This window comes from Theropithecus gelada, chromosome 9, assembly GCF_003255815.1.
Source record: "Theropithecus gelada isolate Dixy chromosome 9, Tgel_1.0, whole genome shotgun sequence".
Taxonomy (NCBI): Eukaryota; Metazoa; Chordata; class Mammalia; order Primates; family Cercopithecidae; genus Theropithecus; species Theropithecus gelada.
Genome location: NC_037677.1, coordinates 97,497,125 through 97,509,060, shown reverse-complemented (window position 1 = coordinate 97,509,060; position 11,936 = coordinate 97,497,125). Strand labels below are relative to the sequence as shown.

Sequence of the window (11,936 nt, the reverse complement as noted above, 5' to 3'; positions counted from 1 at the left end):
GCAGGGCTAAGATAAATCTGCAGTCCTTATTAGAAAGTGGATTGGTGGTAACAGTGGAGGCAGGGTAGGAAGACTGCTGGTCCCTCAGTACCAGATAGGAGAGCAATTCAACTGTAGGGGCCCAGAAGGCTAAGAGGCACAGCTTCCTAAATGTTCACAGAACCTGCAGTGCTGACTTCAGATACCTCTGGAGGTGGCAAGTAGGCCAATGCGGCAGGCTCAGTAACTCACTCAACTTTATGAGCCAAGCTTTGCTCCTCTGAGGTGCTGATGGCAAACTCAGATATTGTTAAATGAGTAAAATGTGTGTGATTTCAACTATCACTGGACAGTTACTTCAGTACTTTTGATACTAGACCACAATCCATTTCCTTCTGCTATCCTCCCAGTGAAATCTCTAAACCTAATGAGAGTATCAGAGTAAAGGCAATTCATGGAGCTGTCTATAGGAAGCCCTTTTGATTGATAGTACATCTCTCTGCAAATCCAGCTGATAAAACAAGAACGGGGGAATACTGACAGACAGTGGAAAATAAAACTGGAAATCAAATAAAGAAATTAATCCTAACCCAGCCATAAATCTGCATCCTGGGACACAGGCAGGTCATTCTTTGAACAGGCTGTCACTCATCCATAAGGTCACTACCCTGGCTGCTTCACAGGGTGGCTGTGAGAGGATTCCATTTGGAAACCTTCTGGAGAACTTCAGACACACAGAAAAGTATGAGTTTTGTTTTTGCTATTCTATTTTCCCCAACTTTGCTGTAAGAAAGTGGCCGAGAGTAGTGCTGGCCGTCTTCAGCACTTTGCACAGAATAGTTACTCACTGTAGCAGGGATCCTAGGTGAAGGGGGTGGGTATGAATTCCTGAAACTTGAGCAGGTTCCCTGAAGCAAGAGAACTCTGGCCTAGTCAAGCTGTCCTGCTTCCTGTTCAATGTGGCAGCATTTCTGTTCCTGCTTTGCCATCTCCATCTCTGGTTTGCCCAGCACTTTCCCTTTAGGTGGTGTGATCTTTATTTTGGCCATATATACAGCTGAGGAGCTTCTTCTGTAGGGGATGTCACCAGTGCAGCAATGCAGAAGTCTCACTATTCCACTGTGCCTCAGAAGCCTGTTTTGCCTGTTAAGTTTTCCTCCCAGCCAGTTGTCTTGGAGTCAGACCCAAAGCTGGGCCTTCTGGTTTGCCCTCTCTTGACTCCAGCCTAGGGAATGGTTAGCAAGGGAAAGGGAGTGTGAGGACATTTCCACAAATGCTGGAAAACCACCACCTATCACCAATTTCTCACCTTTAGCATGCTGGCTTTTAAAAAGTGAAAATTTTAATAAAAAAAAAAAAATCAGCAGGGATAGCTGGACAGAGAAGCCTCTGGAGCTCCCGGTATCCAAAGGAATAGGGCACACTTACAACTATAATTTTTGGAGATATGGTTTGCTCAGATGTCAGTACACCCTGAGGTGTCTGCTTAAGATCAATTCTGTCATCAGATAAAAGCCTTGTTAGAGCAGCAAGCATTTGCTGAGTTCTTGCTATATGCCAGTCACGGTACTAGGCACTTTTCATGCATTAGCTCACTTAGTCCTCACAAACCCTGAAATAGACACTGTTATTATTCCTTTTAACAGATGAGGAAACAGTGAGTTTAAGTAATCTGGCAAAGATCAAAAGGCTAGTGTGATGAATCTGGGATCTGAGGTCAGGCCTTGGGCAAGGTCAAGGCCCTCAACTTGTATAAGGTTGTGCTGCCCGCTCTCTAGTAAGTACTTACGGCAATGTCTCTGCTTCTGCCTGGGCTGTCATCCCTCGTCCCTCTGCCCCACTGTCAGAGAAAAATGCTCCCATTTAGTCTCTTTCTAACCAGCCTGTCAGAAGGGAGAAATACTGGCATGGTTTTGGAACTCAAGGCCTCTGATAATGCCTAGGCCTTCTATGAGCTCCAAAGTTTCTCCTATGAGGTTTCAACCTCTGCCTCCCAAGTTGGCATACCCAGAACTTATCTGCTTGGCAGGTTGGAGGTGATCTCAAGCCCTGCTTCTGGATTGTACAGCTTCTTCTTTCTTGGTCCTGGGCTCAAGAACAAGGGAGTCAGGTTAAGGGTATTCGTTTCTAATTCTCTTTGCCCAAGAACAGAAAGTATTTTAACCTGGATGCCAGGAGGTAAGATTCATGAGGGCTCTGTGTTGTTCACCACCAAATCCCTATTGAATCCTAAAGAGTGCCTAGCATGTAGTTGAGACTCAATTGTTAGAATGAATGGTGGAATGATAGCCGGGCATGGTGGCTCACGCCTGTAATCCCAGCACTTTGGGAGGCCAAGGTGGGCGGATCACGAGGTCAGGTGATAGAAACCATCCTGGCTAACATGGTGAAACCCCATCTCTACTAAAAATACAAAAAATTAGCCGGGCGTAGTGGCAGGAGCCTGTAGTCCCAGCTACTCGGCAGGCTGGGGCAGGAGAATGATGTGAACCCGGGAGGCGGAGCTTGCAGTGAGCCGAGATCGTGCCACTGCACTCCAGCCTGGGCGACAAGAATGAATGGTGGGATGAACATAGTGAATGAGGTAAGAATGAGATTACTGAATTCCTGATTGCAAAGTATACAGCAATTAACTGGGTTATATAAAAGTGAACTGTGTACAACGGTGGCTTTATGTTTTCCAGAAACCGGAGACATCAAGCTAAAAAACTGGACAATCCAAAGCAAGAAGAAATGTTTAAAAACCAGGGGACTGGGGTGGGGTGAGGGAACAGGGCATTCCAGATAACTTAGCCTCCTCAACTCCCAAACAAATATTACCAAACACATGTTCAAACTGAGAAAAAGCAGTTTTAATAGCACACACACACATATTCATAGGACTTTAACAAGATGTAGTATAAAATCTTTAAAAAAATAAAAGGAAAGAAAAAAAATCTGTATTTACTGCCTAAGAGCTGCTGGATTAACTGGCTGACAAGACTGTCCAGGGAAAACAAATGCACAGATAATGAGGTGAGCTGACACTGTTCATGAGTAAGGAATAACCACGGATCATGCTAATTGCTCTACGTGCCCAGCCGCCTGGACCCTACTGTTGCCTCCTTAGCGACAAACCACCACAGTCATCCCCTAATTCTCCAACTCAGTAGCTTGTTTAATGGGCTACCCCTTAAAATTTTCATTTTTAATTTAAAAATTACCCTTGGCTTAAAGACGCCACACATTATTACTGGTCAGTCCCCACCAATTATATTTGTTTTGATAACAATAAAAGTGCAAATACTCCAACTAAGCCTGGATGATAACACGCCATTTTTTATCTTTTACATTTGAGATTTTTGTGAAGTTGAAAGCAAGCTACTATTTGCGTTTCAAAGCAGAAACAAAATGCAAACCTTCCAAAAGGTGACAAAGGCACCACTGCTATCAGGAGATAGAAAATGTACAAATGCTGTTACTTTACGGCTACATCGATGCATTTTGTGCACAGAGAGCCTCTTAATGTGATAAAACTAGTAGAATTATATTTTCAGTAACAAGAAAGGCAGTTAGAAAAGGCGAACAGTTACACACAAAAGCATAAACACAAGTACCTTAATGTGCAGCTTGCAATAAGTTTGCCATAAATATCCATAAAATTAGACAAGGTGATTTTTGGCACAGTAATATTGCCAAACACACCACCACTCAGTGCAAGCTTTGTTGCCAAGTCCCCAAAGTGGCCTGACATTCTCTGTGCAATGAACACTTCTCCCTCTCTACCATCCCATTCACTGAGCAATAGCAGCAGGAGGGAGACAAAGCATGGGGACTCGAGGGAGAAGGAAAATACTTGATTTGGAAGAAAAACCATGGGCTACTTGTGCTAAAAGAGAGTCACAAAATTTTCTTGAGAACCCAAATGCAAATACTGACCGGACTATGACCTGGAGTCTGAAGACCTCTACCAGAGTCATAAATACAAGGGCCTAAACTGAGGTCTGGCCATTTATTTTAAAGGGATGATGAAATATTTTTTTCTAAAGGAGAAATATAATTAAAAATAGAGATTTTTTTCTTATTGGAACTGTTAAATAAAAATGTATCAAAGTAGTTTTAAATTTGATGGGCAGTTATCTGTTGAAACTGCAATACAAAAGGGTCACTTAAAAAAAAAACCTGAATAACCCACTTGTCCCCCCCATCAATGTACACAATTAGAAAATATTTACACACTGTAAATTACAAGCAATATAAGCAGTATTTTATACTTTGAGATTTTGTACACTTTACACAATGCAAAATGAGAAAAATATGAACACGTATAAAATTACACACAAATAATGTATCTACAAAGGATTAAATTACAGAATGAAAGCCCCCATCGTTGGGCAGATAGATGCCAGTTTCAAGTTTCTGTCAAATAGAACTCTTTGTATCTATCTCTTTAACCATAAGTGGCATTTTGTAACAATACCCTTGAGAGGTAGTATCAAGATAATAATATTCTTACCAGTAAACAACACAGAATAAAACTTTTGTTGGTCTGACTCTTAGAGCCTCAATCAGTTTAGGTTCTTGGAAACTGGATTTACTTAGTTTTCCCTATAAAATCTCTGACTGTCAATGCTTGATTGACATAAGTTCAAAAGTTACTGATGCTATTTTAAATGATAAATTTAAGACAAAATGCTTTTTACTCCTAAGCCTCAATTTAGAGGTAGAAAGTTATTTTATTTTCTTGCCTCTCAAACCACAAACATCAAGTCCAGTTTCCGTTCCCCTCCATCATCTTTCCCCCTATAACTGGAGACACTAGAGCAGTCAGGAGAACAGGTCACTCAAGCCAATACTGAAAGAACAACAAAAAAAGTTGCCATTCTTTCAGGAAACAAACTCTCCTAAAAGGGACATCTAGTCAACAAAATAATTTTCTAGTTGGCTAGTAAGAGTTTGTTACTACCCCTGGGCTAAAACCAGCATGTGCACTTCCACGAACTCTCTACCATTTAAACCAAAGGATGGCTTTCCAGTGTTTAAGAATTTAAAGCAGCTGTGGTTTTGAAGTACAACTTCAAGATACAAGCAAACATACACACACACACACATACACACACACAGACAGACATAGTGTCCCAAAGAATTCAGGTCTCTGCCAAAGTTATATACTCATGGAAACAAGGTTGTTGGAAACTTGTCCAGATCTTTAGGCTTTTACAATATAGACTTCTGTAATATGGTTACCAAGAGCCAGAATTCTAAGATATAGCCAAGATTCTAAGATTTAACCAGTATTTAAAATATATGCATTTAAAAGAAATCCAGAACAAACTGCATATGAATGTTCTGGCATCAAAACAGGGCCACTACTTTACAGCTTAACCTCTTCCTCTTAAGGGAATCTGACACATACCAAACTTTTGTTTCTCAAGTTTAAATGTATTTTAAAAACAGATTTATAATCTTAAGAGTAATGAAGGAAAATGCATGGATTGAAACCTCCCTGTGGTTTATAAAAGTTACAGAAGAGATTTATGCTTTTTATTACTAAACTCAGTTTTAAGCATTCCCTTTGTGTCCGAAAATAACCAAGAGGGAAAATTAAAACCAACTGGAACTTGGTCTTGCTTTCCATGTCCAACTTCTTAAGTTAGTCCAAGCTCTTTTCTTATATATTTCCTGTGATTATCCAAGTGACAAAAATACTATCTAAAAAAGATAATTGGCTTATAATTTAACAAAAGGAGTTAACTGGGGCAGGTTAGACATGTGACTATTAGCTGCTTCTACCCCTCCCCTCTTTTAATAAGACTCTGCGCTTTTGAAAGGTCAGTTGCCGTAACAATTAAGCAGATCATATTTCATATCTGCCTCAGAAATGGCAATTTCATTACCAGCTTCATACTAGATATTCAAGTGGCACATTTGCTGTACATTTTCTTGGCATTCCATTGGATTCTGTAATAATCCTTTCTACTCCTCTAGGAAAGGCTCTTATTGAATTTCTCTTGCTTCATATTTTTGCTGCTGCAACTCCTATTAAGAATCTGGTACCCAGAAATCATGAAGCTGCCCCTAAAAAAGGGGAAAAAAAGAGGGTAAAACAAAATTTAATCAGATTATGAATTACTCCTTATAAAACTACTAATCATCAGACAATAGGCTTTGATAAGACAAGTAATAAAATCTTTATATTGACTTATCTGAAAATTTATGGTAATCTGATTCAAATTTCACATACAGTGGTCAAACAATAAAAAATAGTATAAAATAAGTGCAGGATGTTTTTCTCACCACTGCACACATGGAGGGACTTAGTTAAGCAAAATAAATAATGTTAAGGTGATTAGTATAGTTTTGCTATTAAATTATTTTCTGTTTTAATACCACATCAATATATGACCAGCATTAAAAGAAAATCCACTAAGGTTAGAAACAAATACAAAAACAACAAAACATAAATTTAAGATTTCTCAAAGACTTAGCGAGATTGCTTTATCTACTTAATATTCACTGTTCCTATTATTTTGATATAAAATATAAGTAACTTCTAGGCCCTGGCTACTCAAAGTTTAGTCCCTGGAGCAGCAGCATTTGCATCAATCTGATAACTTGTTAGAAGTATAGAATATCTCAGTTCTCACTCCAGACCTATAAGTCAGAATCCATATTTCAGCAAGTTCCTAGTTGATTCCTACGTACATTAAAATTTGAGAAGCGTCATTTTAGACAATCCTATGCCAGTTAACTCTGTAAACAAGCAGGCAAGCACACTTACTAGCAGGTGTTAAAAAAAATGTCCCTCTTAGGCAAAGACTCCTTAGACATAACATCAAAAAAAAGTGACAAAAATATATACATAATAAATAAAAGAAAACCAACACAAAGAATGGAAGAAAATATTTACAAATTATATCTCTAATAAGAGATTTGTATCCAGAACATATGGGGAATTCATACAACTCAATAACAAAAGGACCAATAACTATATTCAAAAATAGGCTTTTTGAAATGAAGTATGAGATGAAAAAAATGGACAAAGGATCCTAATAGACATTTCTGCAAAAAAGCTATACAAATGACCAATAGGCATATAGGACGACGTTTAACACCATTAATTATTAGGGAAATGCAAACTAAAACCACAATGAGATTCTACTTCCCTACTCTCTACTATGGCTTTAGTAAAAACAAGTATCGGTGAGAATATGGAGAAATTAGAAACCTCAGACATTCTGATGGGAATATAAAATGATGCAGTGACTTTGGAAAACAGTTTGGTAGTTTCTTAAATCACTTAACATAGAATTACCATATGGCCCAGCAATTCGACTTCCTTTTCAAATGCTTCATTTGAGAACATATATTCACATAAAAACTTGCATACAAATGTTCATGGAAATATTTGTAATAGCCAGAATGTGAAAACAATATAAATGTCTAATAAGTGGATAAATAAATGTGACATATCCATTCAGTGGAAAATTATTTGGCAATAGAAGGGATATACATGCTACAACACTTATCATTATGTTAACTGAAAGCAGACAATTACAAAAGACTACACAGTATATCCCATTTACAGATGTCCAGAATAGGGAAATCTATAGGGACAGAAAGCAGATTAGTGTTTGCCTAGGATTTGGGAGGATTCAGGAGGGGAATCAAGGTAGTAGGGGAAAGGGGAATGACTGCTAATGGGTATGGGATTTCTTTTTGGGGTGATGAAAATGTTCTAAAATTAGATTGTGGCGATGGTATTCACTCTGTCAATGTATTAAAAACCACTGTACATGTTAAGTGGGTAAAATCTATGGTATGTGAATTCTATCTCAATAGATCTGTCTTAAAAATGCTCTTCATTGAATAACCTCCATTTGATGCAATGTAATATTTTTAAATTGGCTCAACCACTTCTGGAAATAAATTAATGAATATAAAGCAAACAAAAACTAAAAATAATTACAAACCATGTATTATACTGGCGTTTTCAGTTTATCTTAAGATAACTAGAAGCAAATGCACTGTTATACTCTATTTCAAACAGTATGAAGGGTGCCATTTAGCAAAACTATTAAGAATAAATGAAATTGTATAACAAAATGACACCTGAGTAGGCCGACAGTTCTGGATTATTTCCTGCCATTTTCCATGTATCCTGGCAACCAAGTCTTTCACCTTAAAAATATCAAAAACGGGAAAAGGGATTGGATTAAAACATCCTCACCTACAATCAGCTTAACACTACACAAAAGATCTGACAGTTGCAACAGGCCCACACTCGACAACTCAATTTGATTTCTGTCAACAAAGAGAAAATAAACTATTCATCTTTTGGAGGAGATCTCAAATCATAAGTAATTAATAAGACTTTCCTTTATCACCATAATCTAAACTATTGAATGTTTATGATTTAATTTTCCTGTTATTAAAGATCATCCCAAAAAACACGTTCTCTGCCTTCAAAGGAACTTAACTTTAACTTGCTGGCTTTTGAACAACCAGACAGAGAAGCTGAAGGGTGGTCTGTGTCAACAGACCCAAGGCTTTGGCTGTTCCGTGCCTTCCCTGCCCAGCTTCCCTTTGAAAGGATCAAGGCCATTAAAAAAACGTTTATTTGTTCCTCTCCACATTATTAGAAGATCCAAAATCCACTGTTACTCCTCTCCATGTTTGTGCCCAAGTACTATGAATCCCCTTTAAATACCTAGTATTTTCCTACATTTGGAGGTTTAGCAAGTCTCTATGCAAAACTGAAACTTTACCACAAAAACCAAACTCTGTCACTCTAGAGATGCTCAATTAGCTATTGAACATAACTGCTTGAGAAAAATGTTTTAAACAACTTAGGAATTTTATATCAGCTTTAAATTTATAAAGTAAATTACAATCTCTGCTTTTTTCTTCGTTTACAGTTCAGCAAATAAAGTTTCTCCAAAACAATCACCAACTTTTCTACAATAGAGGCTTTTGGAAAGGCAGACAACTCACCTATGTCAGCAGGACCATCCCTTGAAGCAATTTCCACAGACCACTATGTCGCTTTCCACTTTAAGTAAGAGAAGCACTGGCAACAATCTGTGCCAAGTCCTTGTCTTTAAGAAATATAAAACTTGGGTGGTCCCCTTTTAGCATGTCTGTCAGTAGTAGCCACTACCAAGTTCTACAGGCCAGCAATTCTGGTCAATGAATGCTCAAAAGAATGTGCTTCTGAAACTAGAGTTCTACTCTTGGGCAAAGAGCTATCCCCTACAGGTATTTGAAAATCAGAAATCTGAAAACAACTTCATTAGTTGCTTATTTTTGTATTTAACTTAAATTTACTAAAATAAATACATATACTAAATCCGAATGGGCATTGTTCAAATGACTAACCTTTGCAGCTAATTAATGTAAGATATTAAGATACAAAGCTGAGGCTTCATATTCAATGACTATCCAAAGATAAGAGGCAAAAAGAATCGGCATTATATTACATTACCAAAGCTAAAAGATAATCTTGGAATTAAAAAATCCTTAGAAAAAAGTATTTTTATTTTATTTTGTTTTATTTATTATTTTTTTACACAGAGTCTTTCTCTGTCGCCCAGGCTGGAGTGCAGTGTCGCGATCTCAGCTCACTGCAAGCTCTGCCTCCTGGGTTCGAGGGATTCTCCTTCAGCCTCCTGAGTAGCTGGGACCATAGGCATGCGCCACCACACCTGGCTCATTTTTGTATTTAGAAAAAAGTATTTTAAAAGTGTCTGATTTTATGTTTCAGGAAAAACTGTCAGATCATTCTATTAATACTAACATTACTTTCCTACTCCATACTCATAGATTTGGCTTTTCTGCTGTCTTTGAGTATATAAAACCTTTAAGAAAAAAAGCTTAGCAAGCTTAGTGCTGAATCATTTCCACCCTAGAGCTCAGACTAGGTGATGTATGACTCAAAGATTTGAAGACTCCTGGCTGGATGCGGTGGCTCACATCTCTAATCCCAGCTCTTTGGGACACCCAGGCAGGCGGATCACGAGGTCAGGAGTTTGAGACCAGCCTGGACAACACGGTGAAACCCCATCTCTACTAAAAATACAAAAAAAATTTGCTGGGCATGGTGGCGGGTGCCTGTAATCCCAGTTACTTGGGAGCCTGAGGCAGGAGAATCGCTTGAATCTGGGAGGTGGACGTTGCAGTGAGTCGAATTCATGCCACTGCACTACAGCCTGGTCAACAAGAGTGAAACTCCGTCTCCAAAAAAAAAAAAAAGATTTGAAGACTCCTTCCTTTAATATATTCTTCAATGGAACATTCAAAGAATAACAGCTAAACTATTTCTACTCTATGAATAAAACAAGTTTTCAACCATCATAAAATTTCAAAGCCACTGTTTCGTAACTTATATATTTATTTAAATAATGCTTCAATCCTTGATGGTAACTTAAGCATGAAGGTTTTAACATGTGTAATGGGGAAAAATAAGTATCATTAGTACTAGAAGTATTTTTCTCCTTGGGTGTCAGGAGTTTCAGAACAGAAAGCAAAGTGAAAAGTGTATTTGCTTTGAGATTTTTTTTTCCTTTCACTTTTAATTTAGCTACACTAATTTAGCAGGAGCTGATTTCTGTTATTAAAAGAGAAAGTCCTATTTCTAATCTTACATGTTTCTTTTTTTTTTTGAGACAGAATCCTATTCTGTCTCCCAGGCTGGAGTGCCATGTGTGTTCATAGCTCACTGCAACCTCAAACTCCTAGGCTGCAGTGATCCTCCTGCCTCAGCCTCCCAAATAGCTGGAAGTACAGGTGCATGCCACCATGCCTGGCTATTTTTCAAAATTTTTGTAGAGATGGAGTCTTGCTATGTTGCCCAGGCTGGTCTTGAAGTCCTGGCTTCAAGCAATCCGCCTGCCTCAGCCTCCCAAAGTATTGGGGTTACAGGCATGAGCCACCACGCCTAGCTTTATATGTTCTTTTTCTGAATATAGGCCTGTATGCTTCTATCCTTAAATATTAACGTAACCAAGATTAAGAAAAAAAAAGAAAAAACACACTTACCTTAGTTCTGTAAAAAAGTCTTGCATCTTCCCTAATATCACATTTAACATGCTTTTCCAAAGCCCCACAGAGTAGCACAAAGTGTTTCTGTGCAAAACAAATGCAAGGGATGAAAACAACTCTGAAGCATTACAAATTAACAAAGAAGAAATTATGCAGCTAGAACAACTAAATCACTTAAAAATCTATTATTCCTGTTAGCAATGCCTGATGTTAACTATCCCACATAACAGTAGTTGTATCAGTGAAAGTTGCTTCCATGACAGTAAGATTATTAGCTTAAAAAATATACACTCTAACAAAAGTTGTTTTGCTATGCATTAACTCACATTAATGAAAATTAACCCCAGAGCTCTAACTGGGTAATATAGTACTCAGAAATTTAAAGAGTCCTTCCTTTAACATACTCTCTAATAAAATATTCAAATAACAGCTAGCCTTTAAAAAAAAAATTTAAAATTTTTTTTTTAAAGAAATGGGGTCTGGCTCTGGTGCCAGGCTGGAGTGCAGTGGCACAATTATAGCTCACTGTACCCTTGAACTCCCCAGCTCAAGTGCTCCTCCAGTCTCAGCCTCCTGATTAGCTAGGATTACAGGCATGCAACACCATGCCCAGTTCTTTTTTTTTTTTTTGACAGTCTCGCTCTGTCACCCAGGCTGAAGTGCAGTGGTGTGATCTCAGCTTACTGCAACCTCTGCCTCCCAGGTTCAGGCGATTCTCAGACTCAGTCTCCCGAGTAGCTGGGATTACAAGCGTGTACCACCACACCCAGCTAATTTTTGTATTTTTAGTAGAGACAGGTTTTGCCACATTGGCCAGGCTAGTCTCAAACTCCTGACCTCAGGTGATCCACCTGCCTCAACCTCCCAAAGTGCTAGGATTACAGGCATTAGCCACCGCACCCAGCCATTTTTTTTTTTAATTTTTAAATTTTTTTGTG

The 11,936-nt window shown here is 38.3% G+C and overlaps 1 protein-coding gene across 2 annotated transcripts in view; it reads right to left on the bottom strand.

Moving 5' to 3' along the window:
* Window positions 1-2,809: 2,809 nt before the first annotated feature.
* The window catches only part of SLF2 (SMC5-SMC6 complex localization factor 2), a 53,478-nt gene continuing 44,351 nt past the window's right edge, over window positions 2,810-11,936 (bottom strand). The window contains exons 18-20 of one of the 2 annotated variants that reach the window (XM_025397231.1): window positions 10,996-11,082; window positions 8,071-8,139; window positions 2,810-6,036 (exon numbers count right to left, since the gene is read on the bottom strand). In XM_025397231.1, coding sequence (XP_025253016.1) covers window positions 6,001-6,036; window positions 8,071-8,139; window positions 10,996-11,082 — 192 coding nt within the window. In that variant the 3' untranslated portion in view covers window positions 2,810-6,000. Of the gene's footprint in view, window positions 6,037-7,981; window positions 8,140-10,995; window positions 11,083-11,936 lie in introns of those variants that run through there. The other variant, XM_025397230.1, reaches the window with a different exon arrangement.